This window comes from Oryzias latipes, chromosome 16 (genome assembly GCF_053564925.1).
Source record: "Oryzias latipes strain Hd-rR chromosome 16, Olatipes_Hd-rR_3.1".
NCBI lineage: Eukaryota > Metazoa > Chordata > Actinopteri > Beloniformes > Adrianichthyidae > Oryzias > Oryzias latipes.
Window position 1 is genome coordinate 18189700 of NC_136252.1, and position 25635 is coordinate 18215334.

The 25635-nt window shown below is 42.9% G+C and overlaps 1 protein-coding gene across 1 annotated transcript; it reads left to right on the forward strand.

Annotated features, from left to right (window-relative positions):
• Positions 1 to 417: 417 nt before the first annotated feature.
• On the forward strand, positions 418 to 25615 carry kmt2bb (lysine (K)-specific methyltransferase 2Bb). The gene is made up of 36 exons (XM_023964213.2): positions 418 to 806; positions 2852 to 2930; positions 3063 to 6542; positions 6626 to 6780; positions 6868 to 6987; positions 7180 to 7366; positions 7589 to 7820; positions 7919 to 7986; positions 8065 to 8313; positions 8417 to 8577; positions 8661 to 8786; positions 9019 to 9132; positions 9218 to 9364; positions 9459 to 9551; positions 9625 to 9742; positions 9827 to 9940; positions 10062 to 10246; positions 10345 to 10446; positions 11136 to 11246; positions 11389 to 11465; positions 11621 to 11838; positions 11921 to 12024; positions 12118 to 12255; positions 12754 to 12912; positions 13015 to 13132; positions 13222 to 13300; positions 13739 to 13899; positions 14017 to 14169; positions 14268 to 17247; positions 17463 to 17563; positions 17712 to 17849; positions 17955 to 18207; positions 18290 to 18397; positions 18478 to 18561; positions 22782 to 22911; positions 23023 to 25615. Exons 1-36 carry the CDS (start codon positions 474 to 476, stop codon positions 23296 to 23298), a joined length of 11451 nt encoding a protein of 3816 aa, XP_023819981.1. The 5' UTR covers positions 418 to 473; the 3' UTR covers positions 23299 to 25615.
• Positions 25616 to 25635: the final 20 nt, after the last annotated feature.

A 25635-nucleotide genomic window follows, 5' to 3' on the forward strand; every position in this document is an offset into this window, starting at 1 on the left:
AACAAGATTGCAAAATCTAAAATAAACCACAACATTAATATAACTGAAAATAATAAAACTATTGAATCTAAATGGATTTATAAGAAATTACCCAAAAATTCGCATAATCATTATCTAAAAGGAAATGTAACAGTTAGGACAATGGAATAAAATATCGCCCTAAATCTTTTCCACAAATGTGTATGCTTACCATTTATTAGTTTGGTATATATAAAAAAAAAAAATAAATAAAAAAATAAATAGCAGTCAGTACTATCATTAGTGCAAACTATAAAAATAATATGATCTGCAGTCCGAATTTAAGTTAACATTTTCTTCACCCCTTGTGATATTTTATTATTATTATTATTATTTTGCCTGTAAAACTCATTTTCCCTTTAGCCACCGCGGTCGTCCCCTCCCATCTCGCGCCTTCCCTCTTTTCTCTCATCGAATTGCTGGCCGACTGTGTGTGCGCGTGTGTGTGTGTGCGTATGTGTGTATGTGTTGTTGTTGAAGCAATGATGGCGGCAGCGGGATGCGGATCAGCAACCGCGGCTGCCGTAGGAGGCCAAGGTGGAACTGCTACGGCCAGAGGTCGTTTCCCTGGTCGGCCATGGTCTTCGCGTAGTCGTTTGCGTTCCGAGAAGCGATGGCAACTCGGAAGATCAGGCTTTGAAACTGACGATGTGACTAACGGAGGGCCAAGGCCCGCAAACCTGGTTCTGTCGTTAAACGAAGACCAGTCTCACTTGCGCTTACTGGGGATAGAGGCAAGTCACAAGATCCTTGGCCAGGCTGGATACAGCTCTAGTGAGAGTGAAGAGGTGAGGTCCCAAATCGACCCAGGAGTTAGTATCTTTATTTTATTTTTTCACACTTTGTGTTAATGTGAATGTGCATGCGTGAGTGCCGGACACATACTGTGAGTGCTTATTGCCACGACGATATGTCAACATCCCATTGCCCGGCTAAATGTTAAGTTTAGCTCCATTCTGGCTAAGCTGACAACACAAGCTAACAAGCGCTAGCATCGTTCAGTTTTCTCATTTAGACCTTAAAAACTAAATGCTAGTTTCAAGCTGAAAGCATAACCAGTAATTTACTTTAGCACTTCCTCTCTACGGCCACTCTTTGTTTAAATTCTAAAACACAAGACTACATGTTTAACGCGTTAAAACCCAATGAGTGAGAATATAAGTGAGTTACTATGTACAGCAACTAATTCATATGGCCCACACTGTACAGGGCCAAAGTAACAGCTAGCCTGCTAATAGCGAACACAAAGAAGGGGGAGGCTAGCGCCTCCGTAGTCTGCACCGCGGCTACGTGCTAACTGCTCTGTACTGTATCCATATGGAACCAGAGCCTCCTGTTTAGCTACTCCAAACTTCAGTCTTTGATAAAAACAATAACTAAACAAAAATCCATATGACGTGTGCGTAGTGTAGCTGTGTTGCCCCCTTTGCAGTCATTAGTGAGTAACTGTTGTCGTAGGAGGACAGACATGGCTTTTAGCTATTGCTAGCAAACATGGCACGTTTGTTATAATAGACAGTAGCACAGCAGAAGTGTGGCAAAGCCAGTTGGGAGTATTTTTGATTTGAAAGTTCATATGTCGTGAGAAATCCGTTGTCTCTTGTCTTTTAGGTCCTTTTTAACTATAAAGTTAAAAAAAATGTTTTTATTGTATATTACAAGTACTGCAGATAAGGGAGATCTTCAGAACCTGAAGGGAGCAGGACATTTATTACACTCATAATTCTTTTGCATCTTGTCAGAGCGTCTTTGCTTTGTTTGATGCAGCAACGTAAATTATGTCCAGTCATGTGGATCCTGGCTACCAGTTTAACAAAAATAAAGGCTAATTCTTCTCTTTCAAAGATGCTTGAGACAGATCTGAGAGAGAGTACAGGATGAAATAATAGTGGAATATTAGTTTAGCCATTACATAGTAATATTAAATAACTACAATCAGACTCCATCATTAGGTCAACACATGGAATCTGACTGTCTGTACTTTAACAATAAAGTCTCAGAAGAATTTTTACATTTTTAGCATGAATATTCTTTTAACTACTAGGAATGCCCAAATTCTCAGTTTAAAAAAGAAGTATGTGACACCATTAAAGGAAAGTGTATTGTCTACTGCATATCATTAGGTCTATGTTAAAAGTGTCAAAAGCGTTTTGTGCTAAATTTAAAAAGGCTTTAAAACTTCTTGTTTTATTACACCACACCAGGCTTAGTATGAAGCTAATTCAACGTTTTTCTCCAGTGTTACTTGCTTATTAGCCCATTTAAAAAAAGTTTTTAAATAGTTTTTTTTTTTTTTTTTTGTAATCCACAAATCAAATCGGAATAAAATCGTGAGCCCAAAATCGATGTTTGAGCCAAAATGTGAAGAAGGTGTATCGTTGCATCACTACTCGCTGCTAGCGTAGGATAATATTAATGTTATATTAATGTTGTTTTTTTTAATTATTAATATTATCAGCTGTGGCATCAACATTTTCTATTTTATCTCTATTCCAATTATTTAAAAATGTTCAATATATATAAATACCACTACTGCTCCACTAAAAGGTAATCATAATGCAAGGTCATTCGTATTTTAAAAAATAGAGTAAAAACAATTTTTACTGCATTTGTATTGATATCTATTATGTGGAATTAAATACAAAAACATGAACATTGAGTTCAGTTGTATTAACACAGTCCCTGTATTATAAACATGCAGGATGGGTCCCAGATATTTGAAATGTGTCCGGGGCAGTGGGATCACTTGTGGTTAAAATGTTTTTTGTTTTTTACTGTTTTGTGTTTTGAACAAAGTCATGTCAATTCGTTTAAATGTTGTTTTTTTTTTAAGGGGGAAGACTTCAAAGGATTTGAAGCTGAGAAGAAATGCTCCAAAAAACCTGTAATAGCTCAACAAAATTCTTCCAAAGGTAAAAAACGACAACAAAGCGATTTGGTAAATTGTGTGTGTTTTTAAAACAAACAAACAAGTTTCAGTTTAACGAGGATGTCCAGAATTTGCACATCTCTTATGCTTTTGCGGTTATGTTGTTGTTTTGTAGGGGTTGGTGTCAAAACCAAATTGAAGCGACCGCGGGAAAAGACGCCAGCGGTGGAGGCAGCCATTCCCCCAGACCTCATAAAAGAAGAAAACTGTTTGGAAGAAATATCTAGCACACCTCTCGAAGTGGCACCAGCAAAGAATTTGAAGAAGGGTTCAAAAGGAAAAAGCAATTCAGATCGTCAGTCCACTAAGAACAGATCTTCAGCAGCACCAAGGATAACCATAAAGTTAGTGGCCAAAAAGCAAATCAGAGCCATAAAGAAGCCTCGGAAAAAATCTGTGAAGGAGTTGAAGATTACGGAGATTCATGATGAGCCTAATGCCCAGAACACTCAGGGTGAGCAGATTTTAAGTGATCATGTTAAGTTAAAACCCGAACCACTGGAGGACAAGTGCAGCCCGCTGGAGAAAAGAGCTGGAAATGGACCTCCAAGAAGGCGAGGGAGATCTGCCGTCAAGACAGCAGAACCCGAAGGCCAGACTACTGCCAAAGTTGGGGTTAATGACCAAAAATCGAAAGAGAAAGAACTGTCTGACACTGTAAAGGACAATGGGTCTGCTGAGCCAAAACTGAAGGCATCAAAGAAAAAGAAACCAGGCAAACTTGTCACACGCAGGAGTAATAGAGTCGCTAACCCAGTCTCTAAAAAAGTCCTGGAGAGTCCGGAGGACGTTGGAGCTCAGGAGAAAAGTGATCAAGCTGAGCCCAAGATGGAAGTTTCACCAACGGTGGAGACTAAACCATCAAAAAAAAGAGGAGGAGGACAGGAGCGGAAGGAAGGCCGGAGGCAAAGCAGAAGACTAAATAAGGATATTCCGGTACCAGATTGCCAGGGCTCGTCCTCAGCAGAGACAAATAGTTTAGTTGTCCAGCCAAGTGAGGGTTTGCCTTTTAAAAATGAGAAGCAAAGGGTTCCAAGCTTAAAGCTGATAAAGATCAAAAACCCCAAGTATGGCGCACAGGCCAGTGGGAAGGCTTCATCGCGGAAGAAAAAACGGAGAAAATACATCTGGACGTTAGCATTAGTGAAGGTCGGGGGTCAAGGTGATGGAAATGCTGTCAAAACACAGCCGGAGACCATCGACAGGGAGGATCCGTTTGTTCCTTGTGATACCAGCGTCCAGAAAAGCTGTAAGGATCCAGGTGAGAAATCCAAACCGGAAAATGGAACCTTAAAAGACAGCGGTGACGCTGATGCTAGTCATTTAGTTCCGAAAAAGACTTTAGAAAAGTCTAGTTTACAAGCGGACGTTCCCATAGATCCCTCACCCGAAACACCTCAAGAAGTCCCTAAAGCTGACTGCGAGAAAGTGCCGCCCCTTCAGATTAAAAAGGTCTCATCTCCTGGCAAGAACAAGAGTTCCAAGCCCTCCTTTTTGATCCAACAGGTTAGCCCCGTACCTGACAAGAAAGAGGAGGTTCAGCAAGATCCAGGTGACGTTCCGGAGGATAAAACATCCTGTCCGGATGGTGAAGCTACACCTGCTAGGAGACTAAGAAGAAGAACGTCTAACCTCGATTCTCCACAGAGTAAGACCGTCACTAAGAAGCAAGGTGGTGCTCAGAAAAGGAGGCTTAGAGCAAAACCTCAAGGTGAAGATGCTCCACAGGTGCAAGCTGAAGTTTCTTCTCAGGTTTCCACTGAAAATCTCAGCCCACAAGTTCTTCCCGAAAACCCAAGTCCTGTTTTGGCTGGAGACGCGCCGCAGGTGTCCAGTGTGAACTCCTCCGAAGACCTTGACAGGGACATCTCAAAATATGCTGACCCCCAATCCCAGTTGCCAGGTGAAGTTTCCCCTAAGAAGGTGGAGAATGAGGCGGAGCTTCAGAGTAAAGAGGCCAAACCCTTGCCTGTGCCTTCCAAACCAAGGAGATGTAGAAACAATAAAGTTGGGAAAAAGAAGTCACTCCAGAAGAAAAATGCAGCGGTTTCTCCCGATACCACAGTCAGCGCAGCTGTCGGCCCGGTTGATTCCACGAATGTAGATCCGGTTTTAAAGGAAGACACTCCGCCTGCAGTCGAAGAAGTGCTTCAGCCAGAACCAAAAGAGTGCCTCCAGCCAGAAACCCAGCAGGTCCCTCTGCCTCTGTCGGTGGAGGAGGAGCCCATACAGCTGCCGGTGAAAGAGGAACCGGACCTGCAGTTGATCGATAGCCAGAGGTCCGTGATGCCAGAGAGTCGAGCGATTGCTCCAGAACCATCAAAAAAGAGCCTCAAAAAGCTGAAAAAGCGGCGCATCAACACAGTGGGACCGCCGCAGAAACACAGGCACAGAGGGAAGGATGGAAAGTTCGCTCCTTTAAAATCCCGCAAAAACCTGAGCAGTTGTGATGTCCAGGTAGACGGAGAGATTTCCACCTCACTTGCAGCTGCTGCTCCTTCCCCAACCTCCAGGCTCGTGGGAGTGCATAAAAAGTACAAAAAGGGGCGAGCAGGCCTCAAATACGTTGAAGGCAAAAGGCCACCGCAGCAAACTAAAATCATTTCTACTCTCCTTGAAATGGGGCTGGACAAAGGCGGTCTGAAACAGGAGGAAGCTGACACGCCGGTGGACGGGAGGCAAGCAGACGGCGCCGCGGCCCATCCGGGTAAATCCAAGTTTGTCAAAAACATCAAGCACTTCATCATGCCGGTCGTGAGTGCCCGATCCTCGCGAGTGATCAAGACCCCCCAGAGGTTTATGGACGATGCTGGGATGTCTGTTCTGCCACGAAGAAACTCCCCAAAGAAAGGTTCCCAGTTTGTCTTGCAGCCGCGTCCGGGGAAGAAGAGAGATGATGATGATGTGGAGAGAGCGATATCCCCCATACTTCCAATCGATGAGGAGGACATATTGAGTGAAGCTCAGCTGGATGTCGATCTGTTCACTGCTCAGGATTTTGAAGACAGCCTTGACATAGCTGATTCGTTGTTTTCTGAAAGACAGTGCGGCACGATAGAAAACAGGAGTTCCTTTCTGAAGAACTCCAGCTTCAAGTGGCACATGCCTGAGGAGGCGGGTGAGGAATTGTATACACTGAATAAAAGTCCAGAGAGGAAATGCGAGGATCTCTTACTCTCCACTCCGGTTAACAAGTCAATCGAGCTGTCATCTGGCTTCCTGGGAGATCTGAAAAAGAAAAGTTTGCCTAAGTTTAACAAGCAGGCCGCTCACCTGAAGATCTATCAGAGGCTGAAGAAACCCCACATGGGACTTCCTAAGAGCAGGATGACCGCTGAGCCAGACTGTTTGAGCAAACCCCTTCCACCTTCAATAGACTTAGCCGAAGGACTGGACGACGAGGCCATGAGCATCAGTCTAAGGCAACGAGATACAGTCACAGAGACGGAGAAGTCCAAGCTAAAGATCGAGGACCTCAACACTCCTGGGGTCATTAGGAAGGTTTGTGTTCGGGCTACCAACTCCACATCGCTGGTGTTGCACCACAGCGAAGAGGAGGAAATAGAAAGGAAAGAAGCTGTAAAGATTCCCACTGGTAAGAGCATTTTTTTATAAAAGTCGTAAATCGGTTGTAAAAACAACACCCTGCTATAACCTGGAGCTTGCTTTTATTCGCAGGAGAGCTGCGGGCGAGGCCAAACTCGGGCGCGGCTGCATCTACGGAGAAGCGTGCACGCCTCACTGGTGCAAATAAAAGAATGTTCAATCTCCTCAGGAAAGCCAAGGTTCAACTCTTTAAAATTGACCAGCAGAAGCAGCTGAAATCTTCAGGGGTTAGTAAAAAAAAAAACATACAGTTGGAGATGTGCAAATCTATAAACTGTTTGATTACATTTTGTTAAATGTTTGTGGCTCTTCAGCTGTTGTCCGCCACAACCGGAGGCAGACCTCAAGATTTAGCATCCAAGAGACAGAGAAGGAAGCAGAGGGTGCAGCCTCATCCGAGTGTTCCAGTCAAGACTGAGCCCCTTCAAGCACAAGTAAAGGACTTGAGAAGTGGAAACATCACCCTGCTTAACATCCTGTTTTCATTTCTGTTTTCCCACTGTTCTTGCTAAAATAAGAGTTATTCTAGGTTAAATTAGGATTTCTCATTTTTAGTTTGACGGGAGAGAGAAAAAAACCGTAGGCCTAATTCTTTCATTTTTGTCTTGGATGTTATCCTCCTTCAGCCCCCGCTCATCTCCCCGCTGTGCCAGGAGTTCAGAAGAGCAGGAGGTCCTCGGATCAAGCACGTGTGTCGAGCTGCCTCTGTGGTGCTCGGGCAGCCTCGAGCGCTCGTGCCGGATGACATTCCCAGACTAAGCGCCTTGCCACTGCATGAAAGATCTGGTATTTCTCCATCACCCATCGCTAAAGGTATTTATGGAGTAGTAATAGCTGTTTGTCCTTTTTAGTTGCTCCCCTTGCATCTCTTATTACTTTTACAAAATATCTTGAAGCACTTTTAGCATTTATCAGATTGATGCTGTTTTTCATCCAAATTGTTTGATTTAAACAGAAGCATGCATTTTAATGTTTTTTTCTTCTTTTATGATAGATAGGGTTAGCTAAAATGCATAATTAAAATGTTTATTGCAGATATTGGATCTCCATCTGAGTCCGACAGCCCCGAATTGTCTGATCAAAAAGTAACCAAGTCGAAAAAGCCAACAAACTTTGGAAAAAGGAAAGGGCTGGGACCGTTTGGGTACCGCTCCCGGAGGTGTGGGGTGTGCAAAGGCTGCAACCACGAGGAGGACTGCGGCAAATGCATAAACTGCCTCGACAAACCCAAGTTTGGAGGGCCCAACACAAAGCGGCAGTGTTGTGTGTAGGTTTATTCAATTACTTATTGTTGCTGTACACAACATCATAAGCAGAAATGATAGATTTCACTGTTTTGTAATCAATTCATTTTCTTGTGTCAAGCTATAAGAGATGTGATCAGATCGAAGAAAGAAAGGCACGCAGACTGAGTGGAAGAACGGCACCCAAAGGTGCTTTTCCTTCTTTGTGCTCCAGTATAAAAACATCACTCTTTCATCTTTGTAACAGTTTTTCTTTTCTTTTCCGAGGTTCCTCAAAGCGCCGCCGGCGGTCGTTCAGTGGGGGTCATTCCAGTAACGAGGAAGGCAACGACGGCGCTGTGGACTCTCCATCGGCTGACGGGCAGAGTCCGTCTGTAAGGAAGCAGCCGAAGCGCGTCGTCAAACCTCGTGTCTACTTTGACCTGGTGGATTATGACTCCGATCTGGATGATAAGGCCTTCTCCAGCTCTGCCTCACCAGCGAGGAGAAGGGGTGCTGGACCTCGCTTCAGTCAAGGTAATTGAACCTTTAGATGACATTTAGTTTATTGAGTTGAAGGTTTGTAACGGCGCCTCAGAAAAGAATCCCTTTTACAGTTTTCTGGTTGTAATGTTTACAGACAATGTCGGGGAATTAGCCAGTTCAAGTTTTGTGCTTTCCTCCTGTCTTGAAGACTTTGTTTCTCTTGATGGGTTCTTGGAAGACACCTCAGAGGATGAATTCAGACATCGAAAATCCAGCTCCCATCGTGTGCCACAGGGTCGACGTAAACCTGAGAAGGTGAGTCAGGGTTTTCAGAGAACATATGCACATATGGATGTCTCTGCTGCTGCTGACGCCCTCATCTCTCCGTCGTCTCTCAGGGTCTCCCATCTCCGGCTGCGTTGGAACAGACTCCTCCGAGTGTCCTCGCAGCTCTGGCCCACGGATTCGAACAACGACACGTCGAGTCTTCTAAACCTACTCACAAAATCCGGGTCGACTTCAAGGTAACTTTTGCTACACTTCAATCTAATTGAACATTTTCTGTTTCAATAGATTTAAGTTCAAGCAGTGAACAAAAAAAGTTACACTTAGAACATTCAAACAATGAGTCATTCAAACAAATTACAAATTTTTTTTTTCCAGTACAAGTCAAAATTTGTGGTGAAATAGTCCCCAAGGGTTTAGTATATTTTGATCCATTGAGTTTTTGTGACTTTTTTACCGTTCCATTTCCAGGAGGACTGCACCTTAGAGAACGTTTGGAATATGGGGGGTTTGAGTATACTGAGTTCTGCCCCTGTCATGCCACCTTACGTTTGCTTCCTGTGTGCCAGTAAGGGGCAACATGAGGTAAACTCTTTCATATTTACTTTAATGGCATGCAAAAAGGTTTGACGTAGTTTGACGTCTGCTCTGGTGGAATGGCCGTTGTCAGATGTTGCACTGCCAAGTGTGCTGTGAGCCCTTCCACCGGTTTTGCCTTGAACCAGCAGAGCGCCCCTCTGAGGAGAACAAAGAAAATTGGTGCTGCAGACGCTGCAAGTTCTGTCATGTGTGCGGCAAGAAGAACCAGCTGACTAAGGTACAGACGTGTCATCTCTTTTTTTTTTTTCCCGTTTCACAAGTGTTGCTTAGTATTCTGGCCTCACACTTTTTGCCTGCCTTGCATCCCTCAGCCTTTATTAGAATGTGAGCGGTGCCAGAACTGTTATCACGCTTCCTGTTTGGGACCCAACTATCCCAAACTAAACAAGAAAAGGAAAGCCTGGGTGAGACTCCATCAATGTGCCGATGTCCTGGGTTCTGGTTTAGCTCTCCTGTTAATGGTTTCTTTTTCTGCAGGTTTGTATGCGATGCATCAGGTGCAAAAGCTGCGGTGTCACGCCGGGCAAGAGTTGGGAGATTGACTGGAACCACGACAAAGGCCTTTGTCCAGACTGTTCAAAACTTTACGAGCAGGGTGAGGGAAGGATTCACAGCGGCCCACCATTTCATTCTTCTTAGCACATTACTTGCATTTAAACATTATTTTCACACTTTTTAGGGAACTACTGTCCAATCTGCTTCAAGTGTTACGAAGACAATGACTACGACAGTCAGATGATGCAGTGCGGCACATGTAATCACTGGGTACACGCCAAGTGTGAGGATCTGACAGGTGATTTATTCTTCTATATTCTTTCTTTCTTTTGATTTTTGATTGATTTTTAGGCTTTCACTTAAAAATTCCCCTAGTAGAGGGAGTAAAAAAGGTTTTCCTCTCTGCTTGTCTTTTCCAGACGAGCTGTATGAAATCCTGTCCAGTTTACCAGAAAGTGTGGTGTACTCGTGTCGGCCGTGCAGCGTCACCCAGCCCAGTGCCTGGAGGGAGCTTCTTTACATTGAACTCAGGGCAGGGGTGGAGAAAGTCCTGGCATGCTTACTCTCCTCCACCCTCACCCAGCACCTTGTCACATGCTCACAGGTGGGAGACTCCATAATGTGGATGCAACCATGTGCTATTTTTTACAGGTGTTTGTGACACGAACGTTCTCTTTACTGTGGCTTTGGTTTTTGATGCAGTGTGAAAAGCTGGTTGATCCTGACAGTGGGGTTGAAGGCAGGCCGGCCTGTGACCTCCGAGCTGTTGGCAAGAAGTTTGATAAAAGCCTTTATACATCACTGGTATGTTTTAAAAAAAAACTGTTTGCTTTTAAACTTAAGGGGATTAGGTTTTTGCCAAAATTCTACAGTAATCACCTTTCTGTATTTATACACAATAAGCAAGTGATTGAAATTGATATTTTGTATGAAGTTAGCTTTATGCCTGTCCCTCGGTGAACATTGTAAACAAACAAATAGTTTATAAATGCGTCTTTGTAGCCTCATCATGCTATGCAGGAGTCCGTCATTAATTGCAAGAGTTGCGTTCTTTAAAAAAAATCTCAGCTGTTTACATTTTGCAATGATCCTAGATGTTTTATGGCTGTAAAACCTCTTACTAAACACTTTATACACTTTTTTCAGACATTGTTTTCTCTCCTTTTTATCTGGCTTGATCTTTCAAAATTTAAACCTTTATAGGAAAATAAATCCAGTATTATAGAATGAAAAGGAAAACATGCTTGCGATTGAAGATTAATGTAAATTAGACAAATTGAATGCAGTTTGTACTGTACAAGAGACACGGCTTGGAAGAAATAATTGACGATGGTCTGCAGCCAATCAGAGCACAGAACACGCATGAAAAAGAAAAAATTACACACACAAAAAAAGCTCCACTAAAATGCAAGGACATGAAAGGTGGACCACTGTAAATGTCTATTCTATTCGTATGAAATGGAAATGAAACAATTACTGTTGTCTTTACACAGAAAATGTTTCACGAAGATGTGGTTCAGGTGATACGAAAGAGGCTCGAACAAGAAGACGACCTTCCTGACGAGCGGAGGCCCACTGCCCTGGCACGCTCCTACTACTTAAAGGTGCTGTGTGATTGGAAAAGGATGGGAGGGGACGACCCACATTTGCCTCTCAAGTGTTGCACTTCTAGATTTTCCACTTGTGTTGTTAAAACTGCAAAGAGCTTTCATTTCGATTCACACGTTTGTGTACTTTTCTGTTTAGCTCCTTGAAGAGGTTTTCAACTGGTTCAACAGCCAAGACCCAAAGGTGTGGAACCCTTGTACCAAAGACTTGCCCGTGTAAGTGAAAATGAAAATGTATTATTAAATGTTTGAATCTCTTTTTTTATTGAAGCAGAAAATTTTCAACAAGTATAGTTTTAGAGTACAATAAGATACTGTACAAAAAAGTAACTCTGTGGAAGTGAGTGTTAAGGACTTTGTTCCTTCCACAGGGGGATGCTGTCCAGTGGTGTCTGTCCCCCCACAACAGAACATGTGTACGCGCAGTGGCAGGAGCGGGAGGAGCAGTCGTCCCGGCATCCACTGGGTCTTCTGCAGGAGGACAACCGGCAGTTTTTGGACATTAAGGAAGAGGATGGGGCGTCTCCGATGTTGGGTGATCCAGCGAGCCGGAACTATTTCAAAAGCAGCAGGGCTCTCAAATTTAAAGGTGAGAACAATTCAAAAATGCATCTTTATTTTTAACCTTTTTTATGTTTGAAACCCAACAAAGTTTATTATTTTGTTTGCAGGAAAAAGAGGGAGGCTTATGAAGGCTGACTTTGACACTGGTTGGTCTAAAGACGATGAGAGGCAGTGTTCTTTGTGTCAGAAATATGGCGATCTCAAACCTGATGTGAGAAATGCAGTAAACGCTGTCGGTCCAAGTAAACACTCCACATTGAGTTTTCATTGGTTACTGAGGGTCTTTCTTTGCGTTTCTTCTTAGGAAGCAGGAAGGTTGCTGTATCTGGGCCAGAACGAGTGGGCCCACGTCAACTGTTGTCTGTGGTCTGCAGAGGTGTTTGAAGAGGACAACGGCTCTCTGCTGCATGTACACAGCGCTGTCACAAGGGGGCGCTTGATGGTTGGTTCTAATCTATTCGGGTGAATTAATATCAAGCATTATATAGGAAAAATCGATTTGGATTCTTCAGCAATAATTGATAGAGATTATTTTGAAGGTCAAGTGTTTGCACCAATGTAAATACATTGCTGGCATTGCTGCTTCCCATTTTTGAATATTTGAACTTATTGAATAAAACTTTATTGATATTTCTTGTTAACAAGGGGCACAAATTGATGAGAAGTCTCAGTGTGTTGTTTGAATTCTATACGTTAATGTAAATAAAGAAGATGCTACATATTGCTTTTGGGTAAAAGTTGTGCAAAAATGTTTAGATGTCATTTTGTTTAACCACAAAACAAAAAAGCAATCTCACTACACCTTGGTTGGTTGGTTGGCATATCATCTAGGGTTAGTCATGTAACATTCTGTTAACCAATCTGTTTCTGCTTTACTGTTCACATTTTAATGTACTGGTAGTTGTTCGTCTAAATGTTATTTTCTTTCTGCGGGCATCAGAGGTGTGAGCGCTGCAATAAGACGGGCGCCACCGTAGGCTGCTGCCTGACATCCTGTCAGAGCAACTACCACTTCATGTGTGCGCGTTCCAGGCAGTGTGTCTTCCAGGATGATAAGAAGGTGTACTGCTACAAACACAGGCATCTCATCAGTGGCAGGGTAAAACCTCATTTTTGTGCGCCGTGTGGGGGTGGAGGCTGCTGCAAAAATGCATAAATGTTGATTAAAGTTTGTCAAATGGACTGTTTGTTTGCTGTATAGATGATCACCGGCCAAGAATTTGAAGTCAACCGCAGAGTGTATGTAGATTTTGAGGGAATCAGCCTCCGCAGAAAGTTCTTGACTGGATTGGAACCAGAATTTATCAATGTGATGATTGGTGAGTTATTTTGAAATTAAGTTTTTTGGACTTATTTTTGCAGAAATTGCTTAAACTAATAAATGGTATATATGTGTATATATTTGTAGGCTCTTTGCAGATCGACAAACTAGGTGTCCTGAGTGAACTTTCAGCGAGCAAAGGCAAATTGTTTCCTGTTGGGTTTCAGTAAGTTTTTTATTTTCTACATCTTAATCAATTGCTTAAAATGTTTTCTTTCATTATTGACACTATAGTAAAGGTATTTTATTTGAAATTGTGAAAAACAAATAATGATAATTATGAATATAAAATAAGGGTTTTAATGGACAAAAAAATAGTCAAGGAAGCGGTGGGGAACCATAATTTCTGCGATCATTTTTTTAAAGAACAGATGAGCTATTTATTCTGATTTAGGCATTTATACCACCATGTTTTCAAGAAAACACAGTAATAGTTTGTCCTAAATGAAGTTCAGAGTACATAACTCTAGTTTTTTCTACACCTGCATTACAAAGTGCCCCCCCCCCTCCCCCATTTAGACTAGGCCTAAGCACTCTCCCTCTATGTAACAGCAACTTAATGTGGATGTGTTTTATTGAGGGAAAATGTTTTTTCCTCCTTCAGATGCTTTCGGTGGTACTGGAGTACAGTTAACCCTCTCCGCCGGTGCAGATACACATGTACAGTCCGTGAGGTGCGCCCAGTTGTCCCAGAGAAACCTATTGAAGAAATGCCTGACCAAGGAGACAATCTCACCATTGCTCACAGCCCCCGTCAACTTCCTGGTGTGTTTTCAGAACAGTGACTATTATTTAAAAATATGTCCTATAACCTAACTTAATATTTAGCATTTTGACGAAGACACTAACACTTGCGGTTTCATCATCTGTATAAAAATGTAGAATCTCAAGCCCAAGAGAGAGTTTCAACAGAACCCCACCTTTCATCTGAAGAAGCGTCAGTCCAAGGTCATTTCATAAAATCCGACCACAGCACAAGGCCAAAGATTCCCAGGAGGCCAGCGGGAGGATTGTCCCGACCTCTGCCATCCCCAGGTAGACTATAATTGTATTACTCTTTCTGTTATGTACTGCGAATATTATGGATGCATACATAGTTTGGACGCTGTTTATGAATTACATTTTCTTTCTAGGTGCAACCCAGACAAAACCCCACCATATCCTGACCATAAGTGATCTAGAAGAGACTCGAAGAGCTCGTCGCCACAGCCCACACTCACAATCCTCTGGCATACGTGGTCATGGTCCTCCAACTCCCTTAGGTCCTTTACCTGGTCCAATTACGCTCCGTGCCGGCAAATCTTCACTGCCCACCTCCCCTTTATTGCCACTCGGTTCTTCTGATAGTCTGATCAACTCTCCCTTATCCCGCCCCGCTGGAGGTAGAACACACTGTACATCGTCGTTCTTTCCTCAGTCTCCTTGGCAGGACAGTACCACCTCAGCAAACCTGCCTTTCTCTACAACCATGCAGCATTTACCCCGGAATCGATTTTCATTTGATCTCAGCCAATCAGATTCTGTTGAAGTGCCGCACAACTTTTTAGCTTCCCCTGAACCCGAAGACGTTACACCAAATCCTGCAAATGGTACATCCCCTCACAGAGAGTTGGAAAAACAAAGAGACAAGTTTTCTTATGACGCCTTTCACAAAGACTCGAGCATAAGTCTGAACGAAGAGATGAGGACCGAACTAGAGATTGAAGAAACATTCCTGAATGAAGGGGTTGCGATGAACTGTGGGGGGCAAATAGTGGTGGAAGAAGACGATCAGGAGGAGTTCTGGGAAACGGCAGAAGAGGTCCCGAAGACCAAAACCGTTGCTAACAGTCTTCCGCTGCTTGCAGCCTCAGCCAAGGAAGACTTGGGGAACACATCCTCTGAAGATGACATGGAGCACTATTTTGATTTTTCACGAACTATAGTCAGCTGCCAATCATCAAAAGATCGCTCCAAGTCTCCCTCCTCTTCTGCATCTCGACATTTGGCTCAGCTGGATGGGATCGATGATGGCACAGACAGTGACGCAAGTGTTGCAACCACAGATGATGCTCAGAAGGTGTTCGGGCCCGGGAAAAATCCGATACAAAGCAAAAATCTGAACAAAAATCTCCCAAACATTGAAATTACAAACAGTTCACTGACCCCGAACACATCACTGGAAAGCAGGGGAATGGAGTCTTCTTCTGCGACAGCCTCAACTATCGGAAAGGTTACGCATGACTGTTCACACCTACATCCGTTGAAACCACTTGATTCCAGTCAGAGCTCAGACTCTCCAGCAAATCAGGAAAACTTATTTTCTGCTCTCGACGACGACTCTTTCCCTAACTTGCTCATCAAAATTCCAGAGACGACATATTCAGAGAAATTGTTGGAAACTCCCCTTTTAGCTGAATGCGAAAATGCCCCCCATCTTACTGAGCTGCTTCCTGTTCTACAAGACACACCTCTCCAGACCCAGCTTGAAACCTGTAAAGCCCTGGACCTAGAGCCTGACGATGGCGCCTTTGTTTCGTTGGCAGAGGGGTCCGCCGCGTTGGTGAATCACTTAACATCTAACATGGTAGTGCCTTCATTAGCAGATTCTGCAGTCAAAAGCCAGGACGCCGTGCTGGGTCTGCTTGAGTCATCCCCTCTACTGTCTGCAGATGCACACATCTCTTCAGAAAGCCTTGTGGACTCCCTCCAGATGGATTCTTCTTTACCCCCTCTCACAAGCATCACTCTTGAACCAGTGACCACTCCGGAGTCAATGTTGCCGTGCACAGGACCTTCAGCTGCTAAACTAACAACGCTCACTTCTGTAGGAGAAGTTAGACAAACACAGATACATATTTCCACTCAAAATGATCCAGTGCTAGGAACGACTGTCCCTTGCCCCCCAGCAGGATCTTGCCAAGCGGTTTCCGTGCCTTTGTACTCCACACAAGCGCAGCCATTCGGTTCAGCGGCTGTCACCATCGTTTCCTCCTCTGCCTCGGTAGCTTCACTTTCCGGACTGATGACGCGCTGTTCGGCTGCTGCGATACCGCTGCAAACCACCTCCACCCCAGTGGTCCTAAACGGTTACAGCTCCACATCTTTGCAGAAGGAAGCCACATCTGGGCACATGATTTCTATCAACTTCTCCACCCCCAGGCCAGCTCTAGAACCTCAGCAGCCAGTGCTTCCCCAAGCATTACCTGGACATGCCATCCTCACTGTGAAAGAGGTGGGAGGTCCTAATGTAGATCCGACACCACATGTTCTACTGGTTAACCGGCTCGGGCAAATCTTTGTGAAAAACCCAGAAAGTAACACCTTCCAGCTTCCCACTCCCAACTCCCCTTCTTATAACTGTGTCAACCAGATTGCCAGCCTTTTGCAGAGCAATGCCCTTTCAGCCACACTGGCAGCAGCCGGCAACGTTTCTTCTCCGACAGTTGGAGCCAGCATAGCGACGGCTGTCCCCGCATCACTCACACCCGGGGTGCAGAATCCAGCAACGGTTACACAGCTGCTCGCCCACAATAGCAACGGTGCAGTGGCATCAGTGAGTGTGAAAAAGTCCAAGAAAACCCCAAAATCTTCAAAGGATGAAACAGTGCCAGAGTTGAAAAAACCAAAAAAGAAGAAAGAGAGTCACTCTTCTAAAAAACCAAAAACATCAAAGGTTGCAGGGCAGTCATCTGAAAACACACCTGTAGCCCCTGTTGAAAGTGCCCAAGCAATTATCAATCAAGCAATGGCGAGTAACTACACCCCCAAGTGGGGTGGGCTACGAACGATGAGCCCCTCTTCGCTGGTTCTCCCACCGGGTCTTCTACTTGAACCAGAACCTCCAGCATCACCCCCCTCCCCAGCCCCGGCGCCACCACCTGCATCTCGGCCTCGCACCCATGTCCGGATGAAAAGGGTGTCTTCGCTTTCGGACCGTATTGTCATAAAAAAGTCCAAAGTGGACTTCCTGCAACCAGAACCCAGCAGCGAAGATGAGAAGCCTCCGAAAATCACCTTTCCCAGCATCTCCAGTCGGGCCTCAGGAGTGCGGATCAAGACCCCGACTGTGAAAGGAGTCCTAAACCTGGATGAGCTGACAGAGGAGCACTTAAGTGATTCTGAGAGCTCAGGGTAAGTTCAAACGGCTCTGGAAGCAGTAATACAAGACATTTTATAGTCTGTTGAATCCCACCGTCTGTCACTTCTTTTTGATCATTTCAAGCTAAAATAGTACAAGTGTGTGCACAATAAAGCATAGAGGCTTAGGAAAACATTTAACTTTGGAGGAATTTCTTCTTCATTTGTGTAACAAAATGTGTCTGACATGTTTTGTGATTTTCTTCCAGCTCAGAGCCGTGGGGTTATTTGTCTCAGGGTGAACAAGACAAACCATTTGCATGGGAAACTGCGGGACACAGCATTCTGACCGACTGGAAAAAATACTCTGGTATTTTAGTTTTAATTAATGCAATAATGCAAAGATTTGTTTTTGCTTAAGGCTTTGGATGTTTTGAATGTTTAGCAATGAAATATGGTATCACAATACTAGGGATGTATGGATTTTATTTTCCTTTTTTTTTTTTTTTTCACCTAAGGTGCTGCTTGTACATCAGATGACGACCTGCCTTTGTCCGAAGAGGATGAGGAATGCCCAACCAACAAAGACCAGCCACATTTGCGATTTGAAATAACCAGTGAGGATGGATTCAGTGTAGAAGCAGACAGTATTGAGGGTAAGACGGAAAAAAAGATTTAATTGATGCAATATTATTTTGCCATTTCAAAAAAAAAAAAAAAAAAGTCCTCCTAATGCCATCTACTTGTCATTTGTCCTTTAGTGGCTTGGAAAGCAGTGATCGATGGTGTGCAGGAAGCTCGCGCTATAGCAAAGCTGAGGCCCCTGACCTTCCAGAGAGTCACAGGGGCCGGCATGCTGGGATTGGTACACGACACAGTGGTTTTCCTGTTGGAACAACTTGAAGGAGCTCACCGTTGCCAGAAGCACACTTTCCGTTTCTTCAAACAGCAGAGCCCAGATGATGATCTTCCTGTTAACCCTAATGGCTGTGCTCGGTCTGAGCTGTATCTCAGGTATGTCTGTCTTCTTGGAGCTGGAAATTCCCAATGACAAAACCAGCTTCAAACTGATGATACTTTTTGTTTACTTTTACAGGAAGTCTACGTTTGATATGTTCAACTTTTTAGCTTCTCAGCATAGACAGCTTCCTGACATAGGGCCTTATGATGACGAAGAAGATGAGGTTCTTTTGAAGTCTACTAGGTCAGGTTTCACTTTTTGGATTTGATCTGTTTTCTGTGTTCAAATGTTTCAAATGTTCGAATACCACGTTTCTTTCTCAGACGAGCCACTAGTTTGGAGTTACCCATGGCCATGCGCTTCAGACACCTGGAGAGAACATCCAAAGAGGCCGTGGGAGTCTACAGGTCAGATCAACGGGGTCAAATTAAAAAAGCTGTTCAGTTTAGAGTGTACTCATGCTTTAAGCCTTGATTTGACTACTCAACCTCTAAAAGTAAAGAAACCAAACCTGCAGCTGTTCAAAATTGCAGCTGGCCCTACAGAGACAGCTGTCTATACAGAAACCTGTGTGGAATCACTGCTCCATGCCCGGGTTCTTCACTTTTAAAGATCACAAGATAGAGACCAAGTATTTAATATTTCATTGTACAAACATAAAAAAAAAAAGCTAATGGAAAACACTGATCACAAGTTTGATGTACTGTATATTCCAGAGTATAAGTTGTGCTGGGGTATAAGTCGCATGAGCAAAGAAAAAAAAGCATAATAAAGAAGAAAAAAATGATATAAGAATTGCTCTTGAATAGAAGTCTCACTTTTACGAGAGAAGTGCAACATTTCTGAAGCAATCCGCCAAGCCCGGTGTTATGCTGCGTTCACAAAAAACCGGATTCAGTCTAAATCGCGTCTGTTTCAACGTGCATCAAATCTGCGTCCGCTGCCTCTTTTGATGCACGTCAAATTCAATGCTAGTCCAAAAATGTGTTCAGAAACAGAAACAGGGGCGGGCAAACTACGGCCCTCGAGGCGCATCTGGCCCGCCTCCATGTTTGGTCCGACCCACTAAACAATATCAGAGACACATGATTTTGCGATGGAGACCCACATAGAACGTGATATTTTATTCCACCCTTCTGAAGCCTGTGCCCCTATCTGAAACCCTCTAAAAATCCCTGTCAAATAGAACAGGAGACTGTGTTCCCTTTCTACATCGCAGTTTTGCTCCTTCTTTTAGACCAATAATGCTCCTGCTTTTTCTTTTTTTTCTTTTTTAAACAACTAACCCTGTTCAGGGTGACCTTTTCAATCGATGTCGTCCGTTCTGTGTCTCCTGTACAGAAACGGACAGTTCTTCAGATCTACATAAATCTTTGTTCCGCGATCAGATCTTTGTTTTCATTCTCTAATCCTGGACTTGGCCTATTTTCTGTGAAGGTTTGAACTTGAGAGTTTAAATACTAGAAAAAAAATGTTCAAGTCTGTCTGGAAAAAGTGGAGACTGTGTGTAGTGAGGACTTTTACTGCCATAAAACATCTTAAATCTTTCTCCGCTGATTTCATCGATCACAAGTTATTTTTAGAGCGAAAATCCCGCAGTAAACGAGGGAACACTGTACTGGTGAAAAATGGATGCAGATATATGCCCAGCTGCTGCAGAAGCCATAAGGATTTGACTTCTTTTCATGATGAGATGCAGGACACAGCTCAGTTTTATTTGTGAGGTTTAGCCCAAACTGTGAGATAGATGTGTGAGGAGCTGCAGCCCTCCAAGGACAATAGCAAATACTGACACAGACACCTGCGGTGCCCTTTAGGGGCTGTTAGCAGGAAACATCTGCTAAAGAGAAACCGGTTGTTAGTGAGAAAATAACAAATATATGTGCTTTTTTTTATTACTTGAAAAAAACAAATAAGTCGCTCCTGAGTCACACCCCTGGCCAGACTATGAAAAAAAAAAGAGAGGAAAAAAAGCGGGATTTAAACTTTTTTGCTCAGAGCTGGAAAACCGGTATGAGAGCGCTCTAAGATAAGATAAGATATTCCTTTATTAGTCCCACGATGGGGAAATTTCCTTATTGCGGCAGCAGTACAGGAACAGAGAGCAGTATATAAAAGAAAAAGACTATGGAGTAAGTATAAACACCTATATACACAATATACACACATACGTTCCAAAATATTGCACAGGATGATCAAATGATCGGTTATTGCACAGGGTAAGATAAGACCGAGTCGATGATGTTGTTTGACGTGGTTCACTGGGAACAGCTAAGGTTGTAAAGTCTGATGGCAGAAGGTAGTCATCCTTAACCCCTAAAGACCTGGCGTCCTCATGGATGGACATCACATTCTGGGTTACATAGAATCAGTGGTTAATTTTGCTTACCAGGGGCCCTGTGACTATGTGTGGAGAGGATTAGCTCAAACATTAGTTCGGCTCTTAGGAGGCTAAGGCACATATGTGGTATCTGCTGTCAAACGTGTTCTGGCAGTAATTCAACATTCTTTAGATACTCATTTCTTTATCGTACTGTTCAGTAATTGGTTGTTTTTGCAGATGTTGAACGAATTGTTGAAGTTCAATAGAAACTGGCACTTTATTTATAAGTAGCAGAGGTGGCATCATATAAGATGATAATGTGCGGGAAATATTGATGGTACAGGTGCTAAAATTATGTCAGTGTTTGTGCCGCTTTTGTAGCACTTCCTGTCTTGGCACCTGTCAGAGGAAACCACAGCTTGTCTGGAAAGATGTTATTGATTATACTCGAAATGTTTTACGTCTGTGTCATAGGAAAGAAAGCATTAGTCATAGAGAAAGTAGTAAAAAAAAAGACCTAAAGGCCATTTTTAGTTTATATTTATGGTGAGAAATGACTGCAAACATTATCTACATCTTTTTGTCGGTAAAGGTTCTCATTTATCCAGATGATGTGGTCTAAAAGTGGATTTATAGCATCTAGAATTAAAACAGTATTCCTTAAATGTTTAATAATCATAAATAATAAATGTATTTGTATAGCGCTTTAAATGGCACACAGAGACGCTTTACAACATGTGAGCAAAAAGCAGTTAATAAGAACAAGAGTTATTACAATAAAAATAAAAAACATAAAAAGAAGATTAAATAATAAAAGCAATTTTAAATAGATGAGCTTTAAGTGATTTTTTTTTTTTTAATTGGGAGGTCAGCGCAGTCTCTGAGATGTTAGGGCAGACTGTTCCACAGGGTTGGAGCAGCAATGGAGAAGGCTCTGTCTCCCCAATTTCGATGCTTGGTCCGACAGGGGAGGGACAAAAGGTTAGGATCGAACGAGAGCAGAGAGCGGGAAGGGGTGTGACGCTGGAGATTGGTGAGGTAGGGTGGGGCCAGGTTATGAAGGGCTTTGAAAGTGACGAGGAGAACTTTGAATTTGACACGCTGAGCGATGGGGAGCCAGTGAAGGTTCTGAAGGACAGGGGTGATGTGTTCACGAGAGCGGGTGTGTGTGAGCAGACGGGCAGCAGAGTTCTGAATGTATTGCAGCTTATTTATTATTTTGGAGGGTGTACCATGGAGTACGCTGTTGCAGTGATCTAACCGGGAGGTAATAAAAGCATGAATGAGGGTTTCAGCTGCAGCAAAGGAGAGGGATGAACGGAGGCGGGCAATGTTTTTCAGGTGGAAACAGGCAGACCGATTGATTTGGTTAACTTGTTGTTCAAGTGATAGATTTGTATCAAAGAGAAACCTAAGGTTACGGATGACTGGTGACGAAGAAAGCGTGGTGTTATTGAAATTTAACTAAAAATTTGGAATGGATTTTGTGATGGCTTTGGGGCCAATTATGGTTATGTCTGTCTTATCACAGTTGAGTTTGGGAAAATTGTGATGAAGCCATGTTTTGATGTCTGTCTGTTAGACAGCGGGTGAGTGTGAAGTAAGTGGTGGAGCTGATGGATTTGGTGGAGATGTATAGTTGTATGTCATCAGCATAAAATGTAGACCATGTTGACTGATGATGTTGCCAAGGGGAATGAGGTGAAGGATGAACAGGAGTGGGCCCAGCACCAAACCTTGGGGAACACCTTGCAACAGAGCAGCTGTGGAAGATGAGCTGTTGTTTCCCTTGATAAACTGTTGACGGTTGGTAAGGTAGGACTGAAGCCAGGACAGAGCAGAACCGGTGATGTTGAGACGGTTCTTGAGACGGGAGAGCAGGATGGAGTGAATTATGGTGTCAAATGCTGCAGTGAGGTCTAGGAGAATGAAGATGGAGAGCTGTCCAGAGTCGGAGGAGAGAAGGATGTCATTGGAGACTTTGAGCAGAGCTGTTTCAGTGCTGTGTTGTTCCCGAAAACCAGATTGAAAGGTTTCAAACAGATTCTTTGAGTTTAGATGAGATTTGAGCTGGGAGGCATAAACATTTTAAAAACACTTGACAATTTTTTTTTTTTAAAAGAAATGAACTGAAGCAGGGGATGAGTGTTTCATGACTCAGCCAAGTGGTTTCATCAGTCCTGATAGGTCATGATGACCTGTCATCGGTTGTCATGAGCCGGAGGAAGCTCCTCCGGCTGATGACATCCGGCACGTCTATTTCATTTTCTTGACTCTTTTCTGACTGTTTTGCTTGTGTTGCAGGTCTGCCATCCATGGCCGTGGCCTCTTCTGCAAGAGGAACATTGAAGCAGGCGAGATGGTCATCGAGTATGCAGGCATTGTGATCCGCTCAGTGCTCACTGACAAAAGAGAAAAGTACTACGACGGCAAGGTTTGTGGGGCTACAACACGTTTGACCTGCTCCACTGGGATTTAGCCTCAATTCGATGAGCTGCGTTTGCGGTTGATTAAAAGCTGTGGTTTTTTAAATTTGTCTTTGCAGGGCATCGGCTGCTACATGTTCCGGATAGACGACTTTGACGTGGTGGACGCAACTATGCATGGCAACGCAGCGCGGTTCATCAACCACTCTTGTGAGCCCAACTGCTACTCAAGGGTGATCAACGTGGAGGGACGCAAGCATATCGTCATCTTTGCTCTAAGAAAAATCTACCGGGGGGAGGAGCTCACTTATGACTACAAGTTCCCCATTGAAGACGCCAGCAACAAACTGAACTGCAACTGTGGTGCCCGGCGATGCCGCCGATTCCTCAACTGAGTGGTAGAGGGAACGGAGTGGATCCCCGTTCACTAGTAAGCCTTAAGTTAAGGAGGCACTGGATTGGGCGGAGAGAGACTATGGGCACTCTGTGCAGCAGAAGGGGTTGGAGATGGGAGTAGCCACTATGAAACCAGTCCGAGGTAATATGGAGACATTTTTGTGGCTCTGAGAGCACCAGAAGTCAGAAGATAATGCCTCATGACCTACTTATGCTTCAAAGGACTTTCCACTTGTGCTGCAAAGCCGTAGGAGTAAAGAAGCAGTCTGTGTCTAAACCGACAACTTCCAAAACCAACCGTTCAAGGAAAGGGATTTCTTAGATCTCTGAAAGGATGCCAACCACAGTTTTTGGAGACACACGCCAGGCCTTATGTGTTTGAATCATTGCTGAAACTCTGTATTTTTGTTTGGGGTTTAGGTTTTTTTTAGTTGGACGATACAGGTCTTATCATGATCGCTCACAAATGAGAAGATTTTAGCCACATCCACACAGTCGCATCTTTTTCTTGAGCCACACAAACCAGTTTTTGTACATTTTATCCTTCCTTCAACACTTTCAACTTTCCTCATTCTGTTAGGGTTTTTTTTTTGGGGGGGGGGGGCGAAAGAAACTATGGTGCTAAGCTTTGAAAGCAGTCTCATTAGTTGTCTTGTGAATTAGGGATTATTTAGCTGTTAAATTGCTGTTGTGGTCCATCTTAAGTGACAGGACCTGTGCAGGACTCCTATCAGTGATGAATCATTAGCTAAGTTCCAGTTTAAAGCATCTGCTAGTTTTCTCCTGCTGTCTTCCCTTTAGTTTTAGTTTGTTCAAATATAATGGTTTCAGTCAGTTGTATAGTGTCGAAGCAGACAACAGCATGTCTTAAAAGTTTTTTTTTTTTTAAAGATCAGTGTACAGTGTATGTAGCAAACACTACCCAAGCCAAAAGTGACATTTTGTGGTGGAAATCCTCCTTTTTTTTTAGATATATATAAATATATACATATATTTTATTACTGTCATGGCAGATGCTCATACTTATTGCAATAAGACTTTGCTGCCCAACAGTTGCACATAAATAAAAACATCCAACATAGAAAGACATGATTTCCACTGTTGTGGAATCTGCTACAGTCTCTTAATCAGGGTGATCACTGGTACTAGAAAAAAAAAAAGATAAAAAAAAAAATCTATGGCTACTGAGTGTGCATGTTCAGCTCCTGAAGCAGGTTACTGAATTCAGCGGGAACTTTTGTAAGTTGATGTTCAGTTTCTGTCAGTGGTGAACGGGTTTTTTGAATTCACACACTGTTCTGATTGGTAATATTTATTCATGGTTTGGTTTCTGTTTTTAATGGCTAAAGGTGGTCTGTGTGTGAGAGGTGGCAGACAGGTTTCTAAGCAGATTGGTCCTTCTTTTGCATCCTTCATTTTTGTTTACAGCCGTCTTTTGTTTCCATTTTTGTTTACTTGAATTTGTTTCCTGTTTTAGGCTGTTGTGTCACGTGAAAGCCTTTATGATGTGCTCTAAAGAAATTTCTTTTATTTTTATTTTTTTTTTTTAAAGCAACTTTTTTTTTAACTTTATTTTTAATTTCTTATCTTAAATTAGTGATGGTCATAGCAGCCAGGAGTAAAATTTGCCCTCAATTTATCCACTCCCTACTCTTCCCACGTCGTTTTTAGAACAAAATCACATTGAGAGTTTATTTTTTATGTTTTATTTTTGCCTTCTGCATGTCCAATCACTGGGATGGAAACCCAGACAAACTCATGTCAATCATCTCATTGACAATAAGAGCCGTCACCCCCAACTCCTTGCAAGGATTCTACCTCAGCTGTTCAGACAGATGTTTGGGAATACTGATGCAAAAAGAGGATGATGATTTAAAAAAAAAAATAATAGAAAAATGTAAAAAAAAAAAATAGTTTGGTTTTAAAATCCTAGTCTGTCTGTCTGTGTGTTTGTTACTGTGTGTGTGTGCGTGCAATGAAGGATGCAGAAGCACTAGTTGAACGTTGAATACGACCATCTCCCAGGATCTGTTAAAAAAAAACCTGTAATGTTATATAAACACACACACATATAAATATATATATATATATATATATATAAATATATATAAATAATAGGGTTATTTTAAAGTGTAAAAGACATACAGATGATTAAAATATGTGCTCTTTAAATTTGAGTCTTTGTTACCATGTACAAACTAAACCCTGAGTTTGTAAATATTTGTATACGTATTTCTAAACCTGTTTAATTTTCTATGCACTTTTTTTATTTATAATTTTATTTGCCTAATAAAGATGTTAAGATGTTTGAAGAAATGTCTCGTCCCCCCCCCCAA

Excerpts from the sequence above, each read along its gene's own strand:
- kmt2bb (XM_023964213.2), top strand. The coding sequence starts at position 474 with ATGTGTGTATGTGTTGTTGTTGAAGCAATGATGGCGGCAGCGGGATGC. Across the intron at positions 11,466-11,620 it reads TGTACCAAAGACTTGCCCGT|GGGGATGCTGTCCAGTGGTG; the intron begins GTAAGTGAAAAT and ends TTCCTTCCACAG. Across the intron at positions 17,564-17,711 it reads CGACTGGAAAAAATACTCTG|GTGCTGCTTGTACATCAGAT; the intron begins GTATTTTAGTTT and ends TTTTCACCTAAG.